Source organism: Triturus cristatus, chromosome 6 (assembly GCF_964204655.1).
Source record: "Triturus cristatus chromosome 6, aTriCri1.1, whole genome shotgun sequence".
NCBI lineage: Eukaryota > Metazoa > Chordata > Amphibia > Caudata > Salamandridae > Triturus > Triturus cristatus.
In genome coordinates this window covers 26290106-26317333 of record NC_140589.1, presented here as the reverse complement: position 1 = coordinate 26317333, position 27228 = coordinate 26290106, and the positions used below count along the sequence as shown (strand labels likewise).

The 27228-nt window shown below is 49.1% G+C and overlaps 1 protein-coding gene across 1 annotated transcript in view; it reads left to right on the top strand.

Annotated features, from left to right (window-relative positions):
- Positions 1–27228, top strand: part of LOC146813672 (cysteine-rich protein 3-like) — a 596787-nt gene that overhangs the window by 562856 nt on the left and 6703 nt on the right. The window contains exon 7 of the mRNA XM_085610169.1: positions 9590–9700. Within this exon, the coding sequence (XP_085466295.1) occupies positions 9590–9666 (77 nt within the window). The 3' untranslated portion in view covers positions 9667–9700. The remainder of the gene's footprint in view (positions 1–9589; positions 9701–27228) is intronic.

Genomic DNA, 27228 nt, shown 5'->3' with positions numbered 1-27228 from the left:
CGCTGGAGGGGTCAGGTATTCGGCACCACTTATTCAGCACGCGCCAGGGGTACATTGGTCTGGGTGCGGGCGGGCACCCCGTTCACATGTATGGAGGTACTGGTTGACTCGGCCGGGAGATACACATTAGTGCACGGGCGACTTAATGGGCAGCGTGTGTTGCTAGGCTCACTGTACGCCCCAAATGTTGCGCAGCCATCATTCCTTGCTTGCTTGTCCACAGTGTTGGCGCCGTATGCGGGTCTCCCTTGGCTGTTGGGCGGTGATTTCAACTCGGTCCTCTACGTGCACCTTGACCGGTCCTTCCCACCCCTCCGTGGTACACAGGTAGGCTCGAACGCGCAGGCTTTGACCAACTGGATGTCGCGCTGGGCTTTGCTCGATGTGTGGCGCAATCTACACCCCGAAGACCGTGTCTTCATATTATTCGGCAGTACACAACCTCCATGTACGTCTTGACAGGGTGGTGAGCTCCTACTCATTGCTTCCCCTGTTAGATCAGGCTTAATATCTAGGTCGGACGCACTCTGACCACAAGCCCCTCAGGGTGTGTCTTCGGTGGAGGCCTGACCGCCCTCCGGTTCCTACGTGGCGCCTCCAGTCAGTGGCTCTGGAGGACATGGAATTTCGGGCCTCTTTAGGCACTGCGATAGAGCAGTTTTTCGACCTCAACGAGGGCACACGAGCAGTGAACTGATGGAGTGGGACGTCCACAAGGCCTACATCGGGGGGCATTGTTTGGGCGCGACGTGGAACATCCACAAGCAACTTGCGATGTCACTTGCTGCTTTGGAATCTCGCCTGCTCTCGTGCGAACTGCACGGGGAGGGCAGCGGTCTGGATTCAGACCATCTGCTGGGACATCCGGCGCGCCATGCTGAACTGCTGGAACGCCTGCGTTGCCACAACTATGCGGCCCATTCGGCTCGAGTTCATGCTACATCAGATAGGGCGGGGAGGCAACTGGCCTGGCTGCTTCAGCAGGAGACTGCTCATACCCCGATCGGCTCTATACGCGGACCTGACGGGTCGTTGGTGTACACGCAGTGGGAGATTCACCAGGTGTTGACGGCGCATTACACATCCCTGTATCTGTCGACGGGAGGCTGGCAGGCACATGACCTAGACCAGTTTTTGGAGGCTGCTGGCCTGCCCACGGTTCCGGATGAGCACCAGGAGTCACTTGAGAGCCCCCTCACTGCAGACGAGATCAGGGATGCGGTTACCTCTCTGGCCACCGGGAAGGCGCCGGGCCCGATGGGCTCCCGGCAGAGTATTCTAAAACTTACAGGGAAGCACTGATACCCAAACTTCACACTCTTTATCTGGCCGCCCTTGAGGAATGTGCCTTACCCGGGTCAATGCGAGAGGCCTATCTGGTTTCCCTGCTCAAGCCCGGACGGGATCCCACCCAATTGGGGTCTTACCGCCCCCTCGCCCTACTTAATACGGATTACAAAATCCTGGCGAAGGTGTTAGCGGAGCGCTTGGCGCCGGTAGTACCGGCACTGGTGCATGTAGACCAAAATGGTTTTGTGCCTAAGCGCAGCACCTCTCTTAACCTGCGGCGGTTTTTTCGAGTGGCGACAGTGTCCAGCAGTGGCCCAGGGCGGGCTGCCTGGTTTTAGACCTTGAAAAGGCCTTTGATTGTCTGGAGTGGGGATATTTGGTGGCGACATGGTCACACTTCGGGTTGGGCCTCGGCTTTCTTCAACTCGCAGCCCTTCTATACAAGGATCCCACAGTGAGAGTGAGAACTGGGCCGTACATATCTGACGCCATCCCTGTTGGCCGCGGCACCAGGCAGGGGTGTCCGCTATCACCCCTCCTGTTCACACTCGCGATGGAGCCGCTGGCGGCTACACTTCGCAGGGAGCTGGCTGACGGCATCCCGCTAGGCGATGCGACACACCAGGTGTCCCTCTATGCAGAAGACCTGTTGGTCTTTGTCAGAGACTTGTCTCGCATTCCTGTCGATCTGGAGCGCATCCTGCGTGAATTCGAGGTCCTCTCGGGGCTTCGGGTGAATGCCGCAAAGTCCTGCCTTTATGCGTTCGGGGCTGGCACCCGGGATCCTAGCTATCACCTTGGGGGAGTACAGGTGCAGTGGCGACCGGACACCATTCGCTATCTGGGTATCCAGATATACCGCCAACCGGCGGATCTTCTGGAGGGCAACCTGGGAAGAGCCGTATCTGCAGTCCGGGCTCAGAAGTTCTGGAGTACGCTTCCACTTTCGGTCACTGGCCGAATAGCATTGGTTAAGATGGTGATTTTGCCCCGTCTTCTGTATTATTTCGCCAACCTGCCTGTTTATGTCCCGGCGTCCTTCATGGGATTGGCGCAATCCCTCCGGGACTTCTTGTGGGGTGCCACGCGACACAGGGTCGCATTGCCCAAATTATGCCTCCCCACTGGCCAGGGGGGACTTGCAATGCCATGTTTCGAACACTACTACCTGGCAGCGCAGCTTCAGTGGATAGCTCGCTGGCTGGCAGACATAGGCCGCGAAGACACTGCGACTGCGGTGACCCCCCCCCTTTCACTGGCTGACCTCCTTGGGCTCTTTCATCCGGCTGCGGGGATGGCAAGGCCTGCGCCGCTGCTGCTAGCGGTGGCCTACAAATGTTATCGTCGGTGTCTCCGTCTCACCCGATCTACGATCCCTTATGCCCAGTCTATACCACTAGAAGGCTCCCCTGGTGGGCAGGGGGTGCTTGGGGCTTCGGAGCTGGAGGACTGGAGCGCAGCTGACGTTCACACCTTAGGGGACCTCTACCGAGATGGGACCCTTCTTTCATTTACCACCCTAGCAGAGGAGACTGGACTAGCCCCGGGCCAGTTTCTTCGCCACCGGGCTCTGGTGGAGACGCTAGCGGGCTGCTGGGGAGACCTAAGGGAGGAGCCAGAACAACACTTAATAGTACAATACCTTCATGTTATGGGGCGTGGGAGGCACCTGGTTAAATGGTTTGCGGCGTCTCTGCGAACGCACATGGCGATGAGTTTGGCGCCGCTTCGTGGAAAGTGGGAGGCGGATTTGGGTCTTTCCATGACTGACAAAGAGTGGGATGGGGTTCTGCAGGGCCCGAAGAGAGTTCCTAGGAACATGCGCTTCCGCCAAATACAGTTCTTCATCTTACACAGGGCATATCTCACGCCCGCCTCTATTAACAGATACTTCCACCGTACGGATGCATGCTGCCCCCGCTGTGTGGAACCAGATGCTGGCCTGATCCATATGTTGTGGAGCTGCCCCGTGTTGAGCACCTACTGGCAGACAATACGGGAGGCGCTCTGCGAGTGCACAGGTCGCGATATCCCATTCGAGTGGTCAACCTATTTACTGCACCTTTTCCACAGAACACCCTCCACAAAAGTCACCTCTAGATTCATAGACCTGGGGATTGTGGTGGCGAAGCGGCTTCTTACCAAGCGCTGGAAGGCGGATGCCCCTCCACGCGTAAGGGCATGGCGCGGTTCCTTCCTGGTCTGGGCAAAAGCGGAGGGCGTGGCCCTCCGGAGGGAGGAAACATTGGGGCTTAGGATGACACCCATAGCGACCCAGTGGGAGGCGTTGTTACAGTCCATGCTGCGATTGGGGGCGGCTGTCACGGAGGACGGTGGGGGGCAAGCTGAGGGAGCTGACCTGCCCGGCAGAGTGCCGCGGCGCAAAGTACCGTAGCTTTGGTCAGAGTGGCGAGGAATAGGAACACACGCAACATAGTCTGTACAGTGCCTTGAACAGGGGGTGCGGGGCGTGAGAGGAGGTGACCCAAGGGGTGATGGGAAGAAGATACTTAGACAAACACCGGGCACTGCTGCTGCTGTTATTATGGTTGTTCTGCAGGGGCGATAGTTTCCCAACTGCGTAGTCTTGTTACTGATAAAGGAATTGGTTATCTGTTTATGGAGAAATACTAGAGGAAAGTGGATGCAGCAGTAATACTTTTACCTTAGAGTCCCCCTTATAGGTTAAGGCTTCAAGATATATAGCGGTTCAACAGTTGAAGTCACTGCCACAGGGTCCTTCACTGTGAAAGGGAATCGAGAGATGCACCCATTCTTACAGTTAATTGTACGCCAGTATGAATGTTTCACTATAAGTTAAATGTAACTGTGCATTATTCTGCTTCATGATGTGATGTATACCATCTAAAACTCAAACAGATTTCTAAATAACAAAAAATTGTGTAGTAGTGTCCAGTGGAGTACCATATTTTGTACTGGCGTGAAGTGGCAGTGTCGTAGTGTATAATGGTGGGCAGGTGGCTTTGTGTGTGTGTGAGGGGCTGTATGGGTCTGAGTGGACATGTGAGTGGATATGGGTCTCCGAGTGGATGTGAGTAGCTGTATGGGTCAGTGACTGGGTGTATATGTGGCTGTATGGGTCTGATTGGGTGTGTGAGTGTATTTGTGTATGAGTGGGTGTGTGAGTAATTTTGAAGATGAGTGGTTTTGTGGGTGTGTGAGTGGGTGTGTGAGTGGAAAGCTGGGGGTGTTTGACAGTGGCTATATGGGTCTGTAGGTGTATGCATGGCTGTAGGGGTCTGTGAGTGTTAGACTCGGATCTCTGATTGGCGCAAGGATGTCTTTGTGTCAAGCAGGGACCCTCTCTTCCACGTCAGGGCAAAGGATAACCCCTTTTGGAATGACCCTTGCTCACCCTCTAGGTGCGTGGCGTGAGCAGCCAAGGCGATTCTTCAGGCGTGGTTGGTTAAGCACTTATAATCACACACACACACAGTAAATACATCAATCCCCCCAGAAACGGACACCAGGCTTAGGTATGTGAAAATACGCTTCTTTATATAAAAATAGTTATCTCAATATGCAGACTTATCACAAGACTAGTAACGTTGTTTCTATGCCACCAGATTATAAAGCAGGCAAACGGTTCCTTAAGCGGATGCTTCTTTAGTCTTTTACCAATGTTACTTGGGGGATTCCGGTCTTGACTTACTTCAGGCCTACCGCGGCTCACGCATCTGTCGTGGGCGCGCCTGCGCCGTGCACAGCTCCCCCCGGCGGCTCCGGGGTAGCGGGAGTTGAGACGGGCGTGCGGTGCGGTGAGGATTTACAGGGAAATAAGGCGGTGCGGGCCCCGAGCCCGATACTGGAACTCCTTTAGCAACGTTGTGTGGAGAGTCGGCACGGGTCGGTGCGACGCTCAGCTTTGGGAAGTGTTCTTGGGTCCTCAATCAGCGGGTGTGGGCAGGTAGGCAGGCGCGGCCAGCGACCCTTAGCACGGCGGTGCAGGGGGGGTCTCCACAGCGGGGGCGGCGCGGCCTGAGGGGTTCCGAGGATAGCGATGCGGGGGCACAGGGCACGGTCAGTGCTGTTGGTGACCCGGCGAGGATCACGATCGTCGGACGGATTCCGGCGGGAGGGGTGACAGCGCTTTCAGCGCACTCCAGTGGCAGGCGGTGACAGGGGCTCAGGCAACCTAGCCCGGGGACAGAGAGCGGCTCCGGACAGAGCGGGGCTCTCACGGGGTTAAGGCAGGCAAGCTCCTGAGTGTCACGGCCCTAGGAGGGGGCGATGAGGGGCACAGTCTCTTTTCAGCGGGATGCACACACGGCTCGAATTGGAGGACGAGCAAAAGCACAGAGATCCCACTGGTCCTGGGGTTCAGTTCAGGGGGCAAGCTCAGATCAAGCCCTTGGAGAATGTTCAAGCACAAAGCAGCAAAGTCTTTTCAGCAAGTCTTTTCCTCTCCTTTCTCAGCAAGGCAAGCAGCAGGCCAGTCCTTCCAGCGTCTTCTTTTCCTCCTAGTCGGGCAGAGGTTCTTTGTGGTAAACAGGATTCTGATTTGCAAGGAGCAGGGCTCCTACTTTTATACACTTTTCTTTTGTTCTTTAAGGCCAGGGGGGCCTTCGCATAACCGTTCTCAGTCCTGAGCACTTTGTTGGGGGTACTCTGATTTCTGCTTTCACTGTGAGGGGCAGGCACATCAGCCGCTCCACAGGAGGTGGAGCCGGCATTCAGGGGACAAGTACCTCCAGGAGCAACTTGTGGACAGCGCTTCGCCCGTCCTGGGCCAGGTGCAGGCTGAGTCATCAGTTGCTCCCCAGGGGGCGGAGCCAGCATTGTGGTGGTGGAGCACTGCCCTATTTAGAGTCCAAGGGGCACCCCCACCTCCCACCAAGGTGTTCTCCTGCCATTCGCTACCTGTCATCCCCCCAGCCCTGTTTCCCCCATAGCCCAGACAGTCAGATACACGCACAGCAGAGGCGGCTGAAATGATTAAGCGAGTAAATACTGACTTTCTAAAAGTCGTATTTACAAACCCAGGATAGTAAAATAAACTTGGCTACAAGAAGTATTTTATTATTCAGAGTTCAGGCATACTAAACATATCTCTCTACCATGTTCCCTGAGCCTGCTGGGATTATAGGGTGTAATAATTCCAGCAGCTCATCTGGCCTAATGGGAACAGGTAGCCTTGCAATAGTGAACCACGAATATGGCGGTAATTCACTACTAGGACAGGCCACACAACCAGTGCTTGTCCTACCTTACACCTACAACGCACCCTGCCCGTGGGCCTACCATAGGGGTGACTGACATGAGGCTAAGGGAAGGTTCTGGAGGCTGGCAAGTGTGTGCACTTGCCCAGCCAGCATGACAGTACCAGACTGCACGCAGGTTCTGCAGTGGCAGACCTTAGACATATTTTACTAGGCCGCTTCTGTGGGTGGCACAACCAGTGCTGCAGGCCCACCAGCAGCATTCGCATTTACAAGCCCTGGCACTCCTGGTGCACTTTACTAGGGGCTGATAGTAAACCGAATAAACCAAACATGGACACCAATCAATGTATACATTTTACCATAGGGAGAGCATATGCACCTTAGCACTGGTCAGCAGTGGTAAGGTGCCCAGAGTCATAAAACAGCCAACAACAGGTCAGAAAAAATACAGGAGGAATGCAAAAAGTTTAGGGATGACCCTGCAAAAAGGGCTAAGTCCAACAGAGTGGCTGTGTGCATCAGTGAGGTTTGTGAGTATGAGAGGGTGTGTGAGTGGCTGTATGGGTCTGTGAGTGGATATGAGAGAGGCTGTGCGAGTCTGTGAGTGGATGTAAGACTGGCTGTGTCGATGTGTCAGTAACTGTGTGTCTGGACCAGAAAGGAACTTCACCTGCTCCTTTATTCAACAAGAGTCCCTTGTTGGATAAAGGAGCACTAGTGTAGTGCTCCTTTATCCAACAATAAATGTCTAGTGCATATTATACACTACAGCTGCGTAATGGACCAGGAGGAAATGTCTCTGGTGACCTAGTGTGTGTTTAATTTCGGCAATGTGATTGTTCAAGTGCAGTCTTCCAGAAATCTGTGATAACATGAATCCTCCTATAGCGAAAACGACGAGACTGCAAAGAAGTGAATCTCTACCAAACAAGGGTACTTTCTCTTAACTGTATGAAGTAAGTGCTTCTTTGTTTAATAGAGATTTCCTTGTATTCCTCCTCATCGAGAATGTTATCAAAATTGTCAGGAAACACACTCTGGTGGGGGAGGGGAGGCTTTTGGTAAGCTTTCCATTAGCATGGAAAAAGATGAGAAAACCCTGCCTACTGCTAAGGTGGACGGAACTGGGCCAAGTAGGCGGAGCTTGCAAGTGATTTTGCGCATTTGCATACTCGTAGTAGTTCAAAAGGAGAACCAAGCACTCTTATCACCAGGAGACAACCGAAAAGAACCCACTTGCCACAGTCACTACAAAAGAAATTGCACTCTGATAGAACAGCAGTGGAGAGGTGTGGCTCACTAGTTAGAGGCGGCAGACCCGAAAGCAGAGAATCGGCCAGGGACCAGGGTTCAATTCCCGACGCGGCAGGGTCGTGGACCAGGGTCAAAACGGAGTCGATAATTCTCGCCTCGGTACCTACTCTAACCAGGAACACACTCGGCAACTCTGGGCATTAAGCTTGCCTCATCTCTACAACGGCCCCCCACAGACGCCGGGGATGCCTGGTTTCACCTTGGAGATACCCAGAAAGGGACCATCTCACAGGGATAGCCAGGACGGGTTCCCCAGCGGTCTACAGCGCCGGGACGCCCCATTGCTGGGGCAGCTGTGCGCTTTACAAGTCTACAACATTTACATTTACATTCAGCAGTCGCAAGCATTTCAGATAGGTTTTCAAGGTGGAATTGCCGAGTAAATATGCTTTGCGGAGCAGAGGCTGGAGCGGCTGACTCTGAAGCATGGGGCTCACGGTTCTGTCCCCGGCTGCAGCTCAATGTCCCATGACTGGGAAATAGCTCACTTAATCTCCTCGACAGCCTGCAGTGCCTTGATACCCTTAGGGGTGATGAGTTGGTAGTTTACAACTGCGGAAATATTATTGCCAATCACAAGAAGTTAGGATTATTTGTTATTTACAGAAGGGGGGGCTGTCATTTACAGAGGGGGGGGGCTCCCTTTGTCGATTTCAACCCCGGGGACCCCATCCCCCAGGACCTGGCCAATAATCCTGGTCACTGCTTAAGTGTGGTGATTTGTTTTTTTTGTCATAGAATGTTTTATTTGTAGGGTTTTTGTAAAGCTCTGCATATTGCATAGAAAAACCACCATGTGCTCTGGAAGTGGTGTAAGGTGATGCTATCAAGAGACTGTTAGGTGTCCGCCTCCTTGGTAGGCAGATGAACAGTGGCAAAGGCGGGGGCAGTGTAAACCTGGAACCTTGTAATTCCTCTTCGATGACTTGCACATATAGCTTCTATCGGCTTCCAGTCGCTAAACTAATTCTTTGACGTTGATGTAAAGACAAATCACCCCATGGGAGTTGTATGGTGGCAGGAACCTTTGTACTTCTATCTTAGACATCTAGAATCGAAAGAGACCGCAAAAGTACATATGACTTTGTCGGAATCTCAAAGACTGCGTGCTATGGATTGAGGGTCTGGAGTAATAAGACAGGCAATAAGTATAACATATAAGTATCTCTAGAGTTCCTCCCCTTCATGAATTAATCCATTCCCCCCTCCCCCTTATTTTTTTTATTACTCTACCGTACCTTTTTAGGATGCTGGTTCGCGTTCCTGCTGGCTTTGCTTTTATGTTTGATTGTAATTTGCCACCACATTCTACCCTGTGCATTTTTATTTCTCTACTTTGTGCAGCAAGTTGTAATAAAATGTACACAAGGATGATTGCATGCAGTGTCCATTTGCATGTTTGAGCACTCCCAGGGGCCCCACACAAGCACCCTACCCAGAGCCACCCTTCATTTACACTCCGATCTGCAACCTAGAAGTATAGTTCTATGCATATTCATATTATAGTGGAAATAATTAATGTAAGAAGCCCTATCTGGCATCCAGAGACTTGCCTTGCATATCTGTTGGATTCCTTTTCTTCCAATGTCTGGCACTCTTGTGGCATCTGGCATTTGCTACCAGATGGTAATCTGAAAACCTGTGCGATGAACACCTTCAGGTGGGAATCAGCAGTGATGTGAAAGGAGTCTCCAGGCTTCTTCCTGCCTCTTTCAGAGGGAGCCTATGAAGTGAGTGAGGATGCATTAAAGGATGTTTTTAGCAAGTTGTTTAAGGTATCATCAGATGCTGAACTCTTTCAGGTGTGAACATTGGAGATGTTGGATGCTATATTTACGACCCAAATGCAAACTACCCCGAAGCACACAAGCACTCGTGAATTCAGTGACCATCTGAGGCTGCACAGGACCTCGGTGAGTATTATAAAGATGTACAGTACCAAGATCTGTAGACCCATAGCTCGAACTGTCAGCAGGGAAATCAGTGCTATATAGATTGTCGTTACTGTGCGAGGACATTTGGCATTGTAATGTGTAGTAAACCAATATAAGCAATCCACTGTCACTGTAATGCCCCACTAATAGTCAGTCCTCTTATGTTTTTAATGTATCTATCAACTGTTGCTTTCAAACTGTGCTAGCCAGCACGGATGCCCTCTCCCTTGTATGTTGTCGACAATTGTGATCCAGGTGTCACCAAGCGTCTCAGCCCAGTTCCAGACTTTTTTTTTCATGTGACAGGCCTCAAGGAAGAGCTTCCGTTAATGCTTGAACTTCTTGCAAATTGAATTGTTTTGTGCTTGGTGGCTGATCCACATTGTTTTTGTTCTCTGTATGGAGAATTACTATCTCGCGAGTTTCTCCCCTTTATGTGCAGGTTTTAAATATTAATGTTGAGAGCAAGACTCCTGTTCATGTCCTAGTTAGGTCTGCTATGATAGGACGCTATCTGCTTCGTTCCATGACCCTGCTCTGCACGTTTACCTTGGACTTCTAGGCAGGGCACAGTACCAACAGCCTTCTGGAACCCATGTGAGTTTCATTACCAGTTCAAGAGGTAAACCCTCCAAGTTCAAACATTTGTGTATCTTGTAAATCCAAAGTCTACACACTGCAACTACACTGAAGTCCATGTATCCGGAATAGTTTTCACTATAATAACTATATTACATAAATCTGAAAGAGACTATTAGTTATGGATTTCTTACCTTAGAATTACCCTCAGGTTTCAGACTGGATCTGAAGAATTTTTCTTCAGCAGTACCCCTCCTCTTCGGTTGGTGGCATCGGTCGACTCCGCGTTCGTCGTTGGCGTCGTGATCGCCGGAATAACGTTGCGGTATCTACTTAGACAACTCTCCTGTCCGCTGACGTCCGCTCTTTCTTTTTCCGCGCCAGCCAACGCAGATCAGGAGAGAGCGGTACCCTTGGTCTTTTTTGACTATTTTTTAAAAACTTTTTGTCACCTTCTTTTTTCGAGGAGTTTGACTCCTGGTACAAGGGATGTCACATCGACGGACCGGCTTCAAACCTTGTGGCTCCTGTCACAAGTTGATGTCGGTCACGGACCCTCATCTCGTGTGCCTCTGATGTTTGGAGCATGACCACGACCTGAAGTCGTGTGCCGACTGCCGGGCCATGAACCCGAAGTCTGTGGGAGCGGTCCCGAAAGCTTCTCAAGGCCCGGCAGTCAGCTTGGGCCGCTCAAGGTCCCGGTCGAGAGGAAAGTCTCTGGACCAGTCGCTGAGTCACACCATCACTCCTCTTCGAAGTCTTTGGGTAAGTCGAAGCACAAGAAGAAGGCGGAGAAGCACTGTCACTCTTCGTCTTCTCCTCGTCCGTTGGCCGACGCAGGTTGCAGAAGGTAGTAGTCAGGCTCCGCCCGCAGAGCCTGTTGGATCGGCCCTGAACTTCCCTCCCTTCTTGGGAGCCGAGGCGACCCCTGCCCAACTTCGTAGCTTTTACGAAGCCCTCCACTCCATCTTTGGGCAGCCCTACTCCACTGGTGCACTTTTGGGGTCAGTGGACTCTGCTGGGGGTTTTAGGCCTTTGATACCGGCGGCTCCGGCACTGCAGGGCCCCCAGGGATCCAGGCCTGGATCTGGATCGGTGCCAGTCGACCTTACAACACCTCCTACAGCGCAGAGTCCATTGGCAATACCTCCGCCTCCTCCAACGCAGTTTGTGTCCCCAGCCGGCGTCGACCCTGGCCTCCACTTCAACATGGACACGGAGCCGGACCGACGCCGACCGGTACTTTTGTGCCTCTGTTCTATTCAGGAGCCTCCTATGCTGTAGTGTTGCGTAGGGCAGCTGAGGCCTTTGGCCCTGAGCTACCTACGGTGGCAGTCAGGACTAACCTAACTGAGGTGCTTCAACCAGCAGCAGCCTCTTCGGAGCCCCTGCTGCCGTTCAATGAGGCCCGCACAGACATCCTTCTGGGCACCTGGTCCAAGCCCAGCACAACGGCTCCTGTAGAAAGGATGATTGCCAGACGCCACTGCCCGGCCCCAGGCGACCCCACTTTCCTCTACCATCACCCTACCCCTGAGAGCTTGGTAGTCGAAGCCTCAACATCTAAAGGCGTGTTTGCTACTGCCACCCTAGATAGGGAATCCGTTAAGCATTTTGGGAAGGATGTTTTCTTCTGCCAGCTTAGGACTGCGATCGGTAAACACTGCATGTCTCTTGGGCCATAAAACCCACTCTGTGTGGGACACGGTCGCGCAGGTGCTGCCACAGTGCCCGGAGTAGGCCCGGGCTCTACTGTGTAGTTGCTGAGGGTAGAGATGCAGCAAAGTTCGCCATACTATGTGGCCTGGATACCGCCGACTCGCTAGGCAGGACAATTTCAACGTCGGTAGCCCTGTGACGCTGCACCTGGCTGAGGTCTACTGGCTTTTTGGGTGATGTCCAATCAACTCTTTTGGACACGCCCTTTGGCTGTCGCTTGTTTGGTAACAAAGCAGACAACGCGCTTGAGCGCTTTAAGGATTCTAGGGCTAAGGCCAGATCCCTGGTCCTCGCTACCACCTCTCGCCCCGCGCTGTCTGCTATTTGCCACTTTCGTGGCTACGCAAGGGATGCCCCACCACGTTCCGCCACAGGCCTGCTCAAGCTGTCCAGCCTCTGCGCAGCCGGGGATGTGGGACCCAGCGTCGTGGGTTTGGGGGCCAGCGGGCAGCCCAGTCCACCAGCGCCCCCCTCTGCAGCAGCCTTCAAACCTTCCTAGGCCGACTTTTCAGGGCCACTAGTTACCAGTGGTTGGCAGGATTCGCCATCACCTCCCCCACTGGCACAATATCATGTCGGACAGGTGGGTTTTGCAGATAGTCTGAAGGGGCTATTCCCTCCCCACCGAGACTACCCCTCCCTTCATGCCACCTGCTTTCCATCGCATGTCGGAGGATCACTTGGCCCTTCACCGTCAGGATGTTGCGGCTCTCTTGGCCAAGGGAGCCATCGAGTGAGTCCCTGTGCCAAAAGTAGGTCCTGGTTGTTATGCCCACTACTTCCTGGTGCCCAAGAAGGACAAAGGCCTGCGTCCTATCTTGGATCTCAGGGACGTCAACCGCTTCCTCCGGAAGGAGAAGTTCAAAATGTTGACATTGGCTCAGGTCCTGTCTGCCCTCGACCCTGGAGACTGGATGGTAGCGTTGGACTTGCAGGACTCCTATTTTTACATTCCCATCCTGTCTGCCCACCAACGTTACCTACGGTTCACAGTAGGCCACGAGCATTTTCAGTTCACCGTGCTCCCCTTTGGGCTTACCAGCGCCCCTCGGGTGTTCACAAAAGTAATAGCGGTGGTCACAGATCACCTGCACAGATCAGGGGTTCCAGTCTTCTCCCTGTCTCGCCAACTGGCTGTTAAAAGCGGGTTCGCCCCAGGCTGTTGTCTCCCGCCTCCAGACTACGGCAGACCTTCTGCATTCGCTGGGGTCACTGTCAACATGCCGAAGTCACACCCGATTCCCTCTCAGAAGCTCCTTTTCATCAGGCGGTTCTGGACACAGCGCACTTTCGTGTTTATCCTCCCAAACAGTGAGTCCGGGATATTCGAGCTATGATTCCCATCTTTCAGCCTCTATCCCGGGTTTTGGTCCGAATGACCCTGCGGCTGCTGGGCCTCATGGCCTCTTGCATCCTGAGGGTGGACCATGCCAGGTGGCATACACAGACTTTGCAGTGGTACCTGAAGTTCCAGTGGGCACATCATCAGAGGAATCTCTCTGATTGTGTTCCGATCTCGGAGGGCACTGCACACCAATTGCAGTGGTGGCTAACGAACCAGGATTGGGTTAACGGCCGATCCCTCTTCCTTCCCCAACCAAAGTTCAAAGTGGTGACAGATGCATCACTTCTGGGGTGGGGTGGCCACATGGGGGAGGCGTAGAACAGAGGCCTCTGGCTGAGTCCGGGCTCCACATCAACCTTCTGGGGCTCCGGGCGATTTGTCTTGCACTGAAGGCATTCCTTCCTTCTTTCAAAGGAAGAGTAGTGCAGGTGTTCACGGACAACACCACCGCCATGTGGTATTACAGCAAACAGGGCTGGGTAGCGTCGTGGACCCTCTGTCAGGAGGCCCTTTGTCTCTGGAATTGGCTGGAACATCAGGGCATGTCCTTGGTGGTTCAACACCTCGCAGGTTCCCTGAACGCCAGGGTGGACGAACTCAACTGCTGGTGCTTGATGGATCACGAATGGCGTCTTCACTCAGAGGTGGTGCAAGGTCTCTATCAGCAGTGGGGAGAGCCTTGGTTAGATCTATTCACCACCGAAGAGAATGCGCAATGTTAGCAGTTCAGCACGTTGGAATTTCCCTAAGGGCATTACTCACCTTTTTCCTCATATCCCTTTTGTAATACCCCAGTGGGACTTGAACCTTGTTCTGACTTATCTTATGTGCCTTCTCTTCGAGGTTCTACATAATTGTCCCCTCAGACTCTTGACCTTAAAGACAGCTTTTCTGGTTGCCATCACCTCTGCTCGCAGAGGGAGTGAGCTTCAGGCTTTTTCTTCTAAGCCTCCTTTCCTTGCTGCTCATCCGGACAAGGTTGTCCTTCAAACTCGACCTTCTTTTCATCTCAAAGTGGTTATCTCTTTCCACATAGGACAGACCATCACTTTTCCCACCTTCTTCCCGCATCCTTCTAAAGAGGAAGAGAGGCTCCACCTTCTGGATCCAAAACGTGCGCTTTCATTTTATCTGGATTGCACAAAACAATTCCAGGTGGATGATCAGGTCTTTGGCTATATGGACGTCAAGAAAGGTCGGGCTGTGCAAACAGGAACGATCTCTCGATGGGTTCCTTCTTTGCATCAAAATGTGTTATTCCTTGGCAAAAAAGGAACCTCCAGTAGGGTTGCGCTACCATTCCACCAGGGCGACGGCCGCCACTACTACTTTGGGACGCGGAGTCCCCCTTCGGACATCTGCCAGGCGGCCATGTGGGCTTCGTTGCACACGTTCATTACTGCCTGGACAGCCAAGTCCGGAGAGACTGCTTCTTTGGCAGCTCCTTTCTTCAGGACTTCCTGGTGTCAACTTGGTTCGCAGACCCACCTCCGGGGTTGGTATTGCTGGGGTATCTAATCTAAGATAAGGAATCCATAACTGATAGTCTTTCAGATGAACAAGCTACTTACCTTCGGTAACGATATATCTGTATGAGACATAAATTAGTTATGGATTCCTTACCGCTCCACCCTTCCTCCCCGTTCTGCGAACTAACTTCTAGTTTTATGCACCAGTGGTCAGTGTCTTGCATGGCTCTGCGCTTCTGGCGTGGAATGTTTTGTAAAAAACTGACATCCGCACGCAGGGGCGGCGACTAAGTAGATACCGCAACATCATTCCGGCGATCACAACGCCAACGACAAACGTGAAGTCAACCGACGTGAAGGGGTAATGCTGAAGAAAAATTCTTCTGATCCAGTCTGAGCCCTGGGGAAAATCCTAAGGTAAGGAATCCATAACTAATGTCTCTTACAGATAAATCATTACCGGAGGTAAGTAACTTGTTCTTTACTGCTTTTATTGCACAGACTGCAGTTGTAGAATTATTTCTCAGGAACCGTGATATGCATGACCAGTATTTCACAGTTCCCTCTTAACCATGGTTTTCATCTTCATAATGATATTAACAAAAACACTCTGCACGGCTTTATCCTTGTCAGGGCTGCTGTAGTTATGCAGCTAGGATCACTGCATTATGCGTCAACCTTTTACTCCATTAAGCAGCAAAAATAGTGAATTATGCAGCTCATTGGCAGTATTTTCATCCATTTTAAACTAGAAACCAGACTTTTGTGAAAATTGCAAATTTGATAGCTTGCGTTGTGAATCTATAATTTTCCAGCAAAGGCCTCACCCTAGAATTCACTGGCATTCCCCATTGTCTTAAAAACAATGTATTCATGAAGGGTAAACCGAAAGCTACCATTCTGTTGCTAATCAAGGTCTGTTTTTATCTGCATTTAGAAGATTGGGTTTCAGGCTAATAGCCCCAAAATACAAAAAGTGATAACGTGTGATATGGTCTTGCATTGCCGTTTCCTTGGTCTTATAGATTCATGTGACCTTGATGGCAATATTGGACAGTTAAGTTATTTACACACATATAGTATCAAGGCAACAACGTATCTAGTTATGGTTGGGTCAGAGTTTTGAATTAGTTATTTTTTCTTTAATAGCTTTGGCGCTTTTCAAATATGTGCAAAATGTGAACTAATTTGGGGTTGACACTCTAGCAAAAAATGTGTTAAATGCTTGGAATTTTTAGCTTATTCCTGGTATTTTTACATTTCATCTTAGGGTAGCATATTTAAAAGGGGGGTGGTGGAGTCAATTGTTAATTTGTGACTAACTGGCATTGTTAACCAAATCCAATGAAATTTGGCACGCATTTAGTGCATTTAGTCCTCTATGGGTATAGCAAGTTTCATGCACCTCCATCTGTTACTTTAATAACTTTGTTGCTCTTTATTGATTGCCTGAAACTTAAGAAGCTGCCAGCAAATAAGCCCAGTACAGAAATCTCCGATTTTATTCAGATTAGACAAGGAGGGTTGGGGGGGGACAAGGATGGAACTTTAATTGGAGTGGTGGTTAGAAAACAAATTGATATGCTAATAACTTCAGCAGAGTTGTACAGATCTCCACAACCCGCAGGAGGTGCCATGTTAGCTTACCCTTGATATTTGGGTTTCGTGCAGCAAGAGAGGGAAAACTTAATGGGATGCTCAAAAAGACAGTGTTTCTTGTTTTTCCCCAGCATTGAATCTTTTATAGATTCACATGCTTGAACAATTCCCCGATGTAGAAGTGGGAGTCCTACAGTACATTTAAAGCAGTAAGTAATGACCTTAACACTGAAGTTAATGGAGAAAAAACATTAGCTTGTCCTAGTCATTAGGAAAGATCCAAAGTGCAGCCAATCAGGCGACCGCACCCTTTAGAACCCTCACCACAGAAGCTCCAGACTTTCAGATTTTCTACCACTTGTTTTGTGAAGGGCGTGTCCCTGAACTCTGCTCAGTATTTTTTCTGGCCTAACTTAACAGATATTTTTCTTGTAAGCATATATACAACTAAAAGATCCCTGTTTAGGCACTGTGATGCCTGTGGAAAGTGGAGACTGCATTTGGAGTATCCTCACAAGAAGTGCATTTACTGCCTTCATCCCGACCAGGTGAGAGATTGAAAAATCTGTAGAACTTTCTCTCAGAAGACCTTGAGAGAGGGAAGGCTTCTTCTCTGGTTGCAGAAGTTAAAAACCAAGCGTTAACCCCTGTCTGACAGTGATACTGCCCTCAAAACTATTGCCCCAAAAGAGAGAGCAAGTTATGTAGAAATAGTCTCCCCCAAGGCTTCTACGGTGGTAAAGAGACAGCACCATTTATCGAATGCTAATGATCAGCCTTCCACCTCCAGGAAGGAATCTGCCTCTCATAAGGGACATTCTTTACCCTCCATGCCGTCTGCCTCCACTAAGGTCAAGACCGCTTCAAAATATCTACCGTAGACGATTTTGTCGCCTCAGAAGTCGAAGACGGATTTACCGTCTACAAAAACATCATCGGCACCCTCTACCTTTTCATCTCCTCAGTCTAAGCTAATTTCCTCTTCTACGTCTCCGTCGACTACAGTTTCTGTGAATGAGACCTTCTGCGTCAACGGCAACATCGTCTAAGAAAATGAAGACCTGCAAAACTTTGTCAATGGATGCAGCCTCATCAGAAAAAGGACCGTTGTCAAAAGATTAGTCTATCTCACATCGCTGCTGCAGTTATCAACTGCTCTCAAACACAAAACTCTTTAGTGGACGGTGGCTCCGTCGACAGACCGGAATTCTTTGACAACAGGCTTGCAACAACTGACATCAACGGCGCCCAAGATGTCGACCAATGAGTCCATGGTGACTGCTCCATCTACGGTTGTTTTTGCAACTACTATTTTGTCGTCCGATACCCCGTCGGCGGTTCCTTCGTTGACAATTTTGTCTACTACACAGAAAGATATCCGAACTTACGTCCACAAATGTACAAACAAGGGCACTGATTTTACATCTGCAGTATCCCAGCCTAAAAGATCTTTGCAGGAAACCTGTGCATACCTCTCCAAGTAAGATGCCCCATAGTCCTCTAGAACTTTTGAGTATGATGATGATGATTCTAATGACTAGGACATATTTGGTATGGTACATAGCCCTTCGGAGTAAATGTCAAGAGGATGAAGACTATCAAGATTACTACTATTCCCATCATGACCCTGGCCACCAAAATAGAGAGAACAGGCTATTTAGATGCCTGCTTCCCTTGTTTCAAATCTACAGCGCGTGGTGGAAGATTACTATTTCAGATTCACAACATCCGAACTGGCTATCTCAATCCCTCAAACTCCGATTCCCAGGTCATCTCCTATTGCAAGGTCGCCTCCCATAACTCCACCGCCTACAACCCCAGGTGGAGGAGCATCGCGCTACATACGAGGAAAGAGAGGGAGAACTGGAGGAATTGTCCCTTTCCAATGAATGGGACGATTACCAAAAACAAACACCATCTCCGTCAACCCCACCTCCGGTCGACTCTCCCCCGGAAGACATAGGAGGTTTTCATACTTTAATGGAAAGAGCGGAAAAGAGATTTCAGTTCCCTATGATCATCAAACAGTCAGATTGTTTCTTGTACGATTTTAAAGAGCAGACTAAGAGGCACTTTAATAGCTGTGAGAGCGACGACTTTTCACCAAGAAGTGCAAACTAAGGTAATCGATATGCCTTATGATGGTGAATCCCTGTTTGGTCAGCACATTGAGGCTCTACAAGCAATAAAAAAGGATACAGACACAGCGAAGGCGCTAGGAACCCTTGCCAGTTAAAGAACAGCCTTTAGTGGAGGCAGAGGCACTTCTCCCTTTCGGTGAGGTTACAACCAGTACAAAGAATTTCAGCCGTATCTGGGACAATCCTGGTACGCCACTGCACAGCAACATCCGCAATCATACTGGCATTCACCTGCAACCTCCTACTAACACTATAGAGGAAAGACATCCTTCAGAGGTAGAGGCACCTCTAAGAAGCAGTGACAAATCCCTAGTGTCGGCCACAACTCACACCTCTTTCCTAAAGCTTGGTGGAAACATTTCCTGTTTCCTCCTCATAAGGAAAAAATCAAGAGACTGGCGCCCCAGCTTGGACCTTCGCCACCTCAGCAAGTTCTTAAAGAAGCAAACATTTCGTATGTTGTCTCTTCAGGAAGCCCTACCACTCTTGAATCAAGGATATCACATGCCTTTGAATCATCAAGATGCCTATTTCCACATCCATCCCAAAAACAGGAAAATATGCTTCAGAGTGGCCGGCGCAGATTATCAATTCCCAGTCTTGCCTTTTGGCCTTCGTTCAGCACCTCAAGTGTTTACCAAGGTATTGGTCTCAGTGGCTGTTCATCTACGACAGGCAGGATTTCAAATATTCCCATACCTCGACGATTGCCTTATAAAAGCAACCTTCTCATCAGTGGCAAACAGACATACTCAAGAGTGCCTATCTCTATTCCAGTCTCTAGGCCTGTCAATCAATATTCAAAAGTCTCAACTAATACCCTCAAATGTCAGAATGTTTTTAGGAGTATTATCGACACCCTGCAGACCAAGGCCTTCGCGTCACAGGAGAGGCAGGAAAAGATATGCAGTTCTGCTCCTCATAAAAGTCAATTTCAGTATGAAGGTACAAATCGCTACCAGGAATACTTTCTTCCTGCATTCCACTCATACCCAACAGCCACTTACGCATGAGGCCTCTACAGGAAGAACTGGACAGTCGGTGGTTACAGACCTCAGGCTCCATCGAGGATAGTATTCGAATAACACCACAAATGAAAGATGTGCTTCAATGGTGGACATACATCACAAATGTATCCAGAGCACGCTCATTCTTGATGGACTTACTGCAATATGTAATTACGACAGACTTCTCCCTCGAGGGTTGGAGAGCGCACCTACAGGGTTGGACAGTCAAAGGCAAATGGAACATCCAACAACAGCCCCTACATATCAACCTGTTGGAACGCAAGGCTATTTTCCTGGCTCTGAAGTCTTTCCTTTCAAAAAATCTCGGCATTCACGCAAATTCGAACAGACAAGTACTACAAGTATGCTCTACACAAACAGGGCGGAACACGATCTACTGCACTCTCTTGAAGCTCAGCAAATATGTAACTTGGCACACAATATGAACTTAACAGCAGAACACGTTCCAGGTGTATCCAATGTTCTTGCCGATTCCCTCAGCAGGTCAAGCCCCATCAACCACTAGTGGGAACTGCAACAACCAACGCTAGACCTCCTTTTTCACTTGTGGGGCAAACCAAGTTTGGATCTGTTTGCAACCAGCAAGAACCACAAATGCCAGTACTTCACCAGTTGGTAATCCCAACAGGGATTGTGGGGGAATGCGTTTTTGATCAAATGGTCAAAGATATATGCCTACGCCTTTCCTCCAATTCCTCTAATTCCAAAGGTGCTCTGGAAAATTAGGAAAGAACCTTGTCCGATACCGCTCATAGCACCCAGGTGGCCCCGCCAGTACTGGTTTGCGGAACTCCTCCTTCTCGGAGTGCAAACCAATTCAGTTACGACCAATACCGAATCTGTTGACGACAAATCAATGATATAATGTTTTTTATGACTATTACGTCGACGGGGATGATTCTAAGCATGTGAATCTATGAAAGATACCAATACTGCATAACTAAAGTTACAGGTAAGTTACTCGTTTTCTTCCCCAGGGATCTTGTTCTGCCCTGGGGCCTTGGCTAAAATGAGATTCTTATTCCTGACAGGTGTCCACACTGCAGGAAGATTTCCAGGGTCACCCTGAGGGAAAGGGAGAAGATTCGCCTCCATGGTACAGAGGAGCAACTCACAAGCATTCAGAAGATGGGATGTCAAAGGAGCGAGGAAAGGCTCCATTCTCTCCAGGGCTCTTCCACCTACCTCTGACGACTCATGGCATAGAAGTTACAAAAAGCTGCCCACATCAAAAAATGACATTGTTCCAGGTCTATGTTGAGGGCATTGACGTTGAGACAAGGTTCATTCAGTTCTAACATGGTCACCGTCGAGGGCTGTGTCGATGAGGAGACTACGTTCGATGTTGAGACATAGGTAGACTTCGAAGGATATCACAACGTCAAGGTGCAGGAGAAGTTAGGCGTCGAGGAGTCTGTGGACTTTGAGACAGAGGAGAAAATAGACATTGAAGTCTATCGATGTCGAGACAATCTGGGCCTGTGGAAAAAGTCAGAAGATCAAAACGTCTACCCTCCACTTCTGACTCTGAATTCTCCAAGGCATATTCTTCATCGTCGCCTGTACTGCTGCAAGACTCTCCTGTGCCTAATCCTCCACCGGTGCCTCTTCCTCCTCCTTTGCCTGCGTCGCTTCCACAACCTGTGGAAGCCCCCGAGGCCTCTACATTATCCTCGAATATCACATTTCAGGTCTTGTCATTGTTCAAGACATTCCAGACATAGTCCTATGCCCAGACATTCCTCATCATGACTATCATCTGGACGCACACATCGATATCATGCCTACACATCTAGAACACATTCAAGATGTCGTTCTACCGATTCTTCATCCAGCGTTGGGAGATATTTACCAACACTGTCTGATTAGCCCTAACCAAGAGTCTCTCCAATTGATAACATCACCCCTCAAGAAGTGCTCGATCGAGGTGCATCAAAAGTGAATATTCCAGTGCTGGCTATCTAAATCAGTGATTTTTGAGGCACTTCACCCTCCTAGCACTGGTTATTGGGACCAATCATAAAGCTGTTTCTTACACCGGCTTAAACCAAATCAGCTCCATCGAGGCTACAGAAAAAAGGATAAGACTCCAGAGTAGGACCTGCTGTTTCTTCTCCCAGACCCTTACCCTGATTATGTGGTAATCCTTGTAGCTAAGAAACTGCCTTCAACTACTCCTTTTTCTACAATCCCACCAGACAAAGCGAGTAAGAAGTTAAACTCAGAGGCATGCAAGGTTTGTGGTACAGCTGCCACCACCATGGAAGCAGCAAGTGCGTCCGCCTTGCTGGCCTGATATGACAGGGCCTTGTGGGACTCCTTACAAAGGTTTGCAGAAGAGCTCCCAAGAGATCGACGAGAGGACTTTCTTGAGGTGGTAAATGAGGGCATGATGATCTCCAACCAAGTTATTAGTGCTGTTACCAACTCTTCATTGCTGGCAACCCACGGGTACTGTCATGGTGTGTCTCTAAGAAGGCACTCTTGGCTTCATCTCACAGCACTAAAACAAAAATCCCAACAGCATCTTAATCTTCCCTTCTCATAGTCGACCTTATTCAGCAGTCATACCGATGATGACATGGCTCGGATGAAGTTCGAGATGGAGACATGGAGGTGGTAGGTCTTGAGAAACAAAAGGAATAACGTAAACACACCTACAAGCCTTATTTCTACCTGCAGAGGGTTCAATCCCCTCAGTGGTACTAAGGTTACCATCAACAGCACCAACAATGTAATATTTTTAAGCAACATAGTCATATCCCCGGAGGAAGAACTAGCCACCAGCCTGCTCAAGCTGAAAAGCCTCCAGCAGGCTCCAAGCAATGAATCTGTTTCCCCCTCTTCTGTTAACCCCTCTGGTAGGAGTAAGCATCTCATTTCCCGAGTGGCAATCCATCACAAAAGACTCCTGGGTTTTCAGTGTTGTACAGAAAGGATATTGTCTCCGGTTTACCAGCCCTTCGCCAAATATCCCACCAAAAACATCCAATCAACATCTGCAGATGCTGCACTCAGAAGTGCAAAAGCAAGCGGTGGAGATAGTTCCTCCCAAACGAGGCACTGGGATTTATTTACTTTTGTTATTTTTTGGTTAAAAAAAAACAAAGGCCTCAAACGTATACATACCTATTCTAGTTCTGATGCTAGCGAACAAATGAAGTTGGATAGAAGTTCTGAATACTTGCCCTGCATCAGATTTATCCCCAAATACACCAAGGGGACTGGCTTTCTTCGATAGACCTCAAGGATGCATACTTTCATGTTCCAATAGCCAGGAAACACTGAAAATTCTGGATGTTTGTCATAGGTCACGATCACTGCCAGTACAAATTGCTTTCATTCTGCCTCAAATCAACCCCCAGACCTTTCTCAACATGCATGGCAGTAGTATCTGCACATCTCAGAAAACTGATGATTAGTCTATCCATATTTAGACGACTGACTGATCAAGGCGTCAACACCACAAGAAGCACAACTTCATTATTTGTTGACGAGAAATCTTCTTTCACCGATTGGGATGCATGTCAGTCACAACAAATCAGTCTCTACTCCAGTCCAGTCTCTACATTACCTAGGTGCCCACATCAACACCATGCAATCTAAAGTGTCTTTCTGAGGAGAGAATATTGATTTGTCTGAAGTGTCACTCTCATGAAAGTCTCTCATCCCATCCCACAGCAAGAAGAATCATCTCTCCTCATCTCGATGGCTTTGTGCAGTTTTCTGCCTCTGAACACACGTCTCCACATGATCACTACAAGAATGTCTCAAGAACCAGTGGCATCAATACTCCGGCAATTGGGAGAACCAGATCGCACTTGCTTCCAAATCAACAATGGTGGTGCTCTCCGACAAACCTACTTCAAGGGATGCCATTTCACCAGGAGAATCCCCCTCAGACAATAGTTACAGATGTCTGTTAGGTTGAGGAACGCATATGGATCATCTTCAAATCAAGGAAACATGGTCTCTGAGAGAAGTGACGTATCACATGAGTCTCCTCAAGCTATGAGCGGTTCACCTAGTGTTGAAGGTGTGTCTCCCGTCTTTCAAGACAAAATCTCTGCTCGTTCAGACAGATATGACCACCATGTACTGTTTAAAGAATCAAAAGGGAACAAGGTCCAGGCCATTGTCTCACAAAGCCCAGACAATTTGGAATTGGTTGGTAGCCAGAGCAAATCACTGCAACTCCTCTTCGGGATGCCCAAAATATTCAGACAGAATGCTTAAGCACGGTTCAACCCGAAAACCACGAGTGGGTCCTTAACGACAACGTCAGTCAAAGCATTTTTAGCATGTGGGGGCACTCTCCCACAGTTTAATCCCCACCGCAGAAACAAAACATTGCCAGACTTGGCCTTGGGGTTCTTCTAAAAGGGGACACAGGGGAATGCCCTTTGGCTAGACTGATCATGCAAATTTCTCCACGCTTTTCCTCCGATCCCTTTATTCCATCAGTTCCCATCAGACTGTCTCACTCGAGGGCTAGAATGATCTTGACGGTGCGGGAGTGGTCCCGGCAATGGTGGTTCACAGACCTTCTCCACATATTGCAGCGTCCACTTGTGAAGCTGCCATGCAAACTTGATATTTTCGCGGAGATTAGATAGTTCATCCCAACTGCTCCTCTTTGAGTTTGGCAGCATGGCTCGTGAGCTAGCACAATATGGGCATTTGAACCTCCCACAAGAATGCATGAACATTCTCAAGGAGGCTGAATGACCTTTACCATGATCAACTTATTCATTTAAATGGAAGAATCTGTATCTGGTGTTCTAACAAGAACTTTGATTCAACGAGATGTCAAGAAGTGATTCTTCCATATTTACTTAATCTGGCCAAATCAGTCTTGCAGTTCTCCTCTATAAAAAACATTTAGAGGCAATTACTGCCTAAAGACAATGTCTCTCATAAACCCCTTTTTTTCCCAAAAATTCCTGTTATCAAGGATTTCTTAGAGGGTTTGAAAAAGGTTTTCCTCTCCCATATGGCACCCATCGCCTATTCATAACTCCTCTTTGCAAAATCTCCCTTGAAAAGCTGCTTTCCTTGTAGCGATCATGTAAGCTCATAGGATTATGGAAATTCATGCGTTTTGTTCTCATGAACCATACACAGTGTTCAATTCTAGAAAGGTGGTCATGAGGGCTCATCCAAATTCCTACGGAAAGTTACTTCGGACTTTCACTTTAATCAAACCATTTTTTTGCCTACTTTGTTTATGCACCTCTCTACACCAGCTGAAAGGTCTCTCCATTGTCTAAATGTCAGGCAAGTCTTAAAATATTTTCAGGACAAAACATAAGATATCCGCAAATCGGACCAATTGTTTGTAAACTGTTGGCCGGTCCGTACAGGTTTAGCCACGTGCAAAGCATCTATATCCAGATTGTGTCTTGAGTTCTCTTATGCTATCAGAAGGTGAATAAGGTTCTACCTGGCAGACCTAAAGCTCCATCCACTAGATAGAAAGTGGCTACAGCTGCTTTATTAAGAAATGTACCAATCGCGGAGATCTGTAAACGGCTACATGGAGATCTGTTCACACTTTTACCAGACACTTGTTTGGACTCAGATAGAATAAGAGATGCTCCAGTAGAGCAGGCATCCCTTAGAAATGTATTTGCTTAATCGTCTCTTCCCTTTCCACTGCAATTTTGTGGGAATGGACTTGTGTAGGAAAGTAGACTCTGCTTTCATGGTTACCCCCACTTTTTGCTGGTGTCAGTATGTTTGTTTGACTAGTCTGACTTGGATTCTGCTAATCAGGACCCCAGTCACTGTGCTTACTCAATAAATTTGACATAAGTACTTGGGTACCTCCACAATTAACTACTGGTGTACCCTTAGAAGTCCCTAGTAAAAGGTATTAAGGTACCCAGGGCATAGGTACACCTTGGGTCTCCCATGGCCTGCAGCATGTATTGTTCCACCCTTCAGAGACCGCTCAAACTCTGACTTCAGGCGTGCCATTGCAGCCTTAGTAATATGGTGCTAGCTCCACTTACGACTGATATACGTTTTTCTTATGTCTGAGGTCATTACACTTAAAACCTATAGGCCACCCCTAAAGGCCTTTCAATTCTAAAGGCAGGGTGCTGGGTTATAAGTGTGTGGGTGCCCCTTCATGAGTGGGGCACCCTACAAACCCCGGAGTAGATTCTTCAGGCTTGAGTGCGGCCAGCCATTTTGATAAATATAGTGGCCATCCGCGAAGCCCTCAGTACCCATGGTTAGCAGCCTTTCAGGGTCTGCTTGCAAGCCTGCAGCCAGCCACAGAGAAGATTCTGGCCTCATGCTGCTGAGCTGAGCTTGAACGGGGGAAGGTAGAACGATAGGCTTCCTATCACAGGGAGGTGTGACCACCTCCCAGACAGGACTTAGTACATTGGGCTGGGGGTGCTTGCCAGCGCCACCAGACTGCTTTGAAGGTGCACAATTGGTGCCCTCCTGGCATACTCCGGTGTGAGCCAGTTCAGGTAGCCCTTGGCTCCCGCTCTGGAGCGAAACTGGATAAAGGACATGGGAGTATCCTCCCCTCTGTCCAGCCCCTCCTCTGGGAAGGACCCCTGAGTTGTCCTAACCCCTTTCCTAGGGTATTTAAGGGCTTACCTGTGGGTGGGTCCTCAGATTTGTCGTGGGACAAGACTCAAGCCTGAAACCACGTCACTATTTGTCAATTTAGACACTTGGGCTTTGTCTGGAACCGAGATTGCATCAAGGAAGACTCCTGCTGCTCTTGGTATTGCTGTTCTGCAAGTCTTCTTCGTCTGTGTCTATGCTTCTTCCAGGATCTTCAATAGACCTGTGGGCATCAAGGACACCCAAAGTAATCTCCCTTGGAGCGAAGGAGTCACTCCCCTGCATCTGCAAGCACTGCACCAAAGCTGACCAGTTTGCTGCTCCTGGAGTCTTTGGTGGTGGTTCTGCAACTTCCTCGAGGCCTGACCTTTTCTCTCATCAAATTTGAGGCCAGTATCCCTTGTCAGAACCGCTGAGACTGAACCCCTGTGCATTGTCGAGTTGCCGTTGCCAAGGCTTGTTGGCTCTGCACTCCAGAGATCTTCGGGCTATGAGAAGCTCCAGCATCTCTTCCTGCCAAGTAAAACGTCTTCATAGCCTCTGCACCGTGGGCCTTCCTTCTTGGTGAGCTTGTTTCTCCACCTCCATGTGGTTCCCGGGTACTTACCTTGGGTGGTTCTTTGTGTCCCCAGCTCCTCTGAGTCTCCTGATCCAAGTCTGACTTTGGTCGCAGTGTGCATTCCACTTTTTTAGTATATAGTTTTGCCTCCCCCTGGAGACCACTGTGTATTTTGCTTACTTACATATTTGCAATTGAAGTACTGTTGTGTTTATATCTGGTGGGTAGGAGATATACCAATGTGTTAGTGGATGTTGTGTAATAGATAGAAATATATATATATATATATATAGATAGAGAGAGATAGATAGATAGAGAGAGAGATAGATAGAGATAGATAGAGAGAGATAGATAGAGAGAGATAGATAGAGAGAGATAGATAGAGAGAGAGAGAGAGATAGAGAGAGAGAGAGAGATAGATATAGAGAGAGATAGATATAGAGAGAGAGAGAGGGAGAGAGGGAGAGAGGGAGAGAGGGA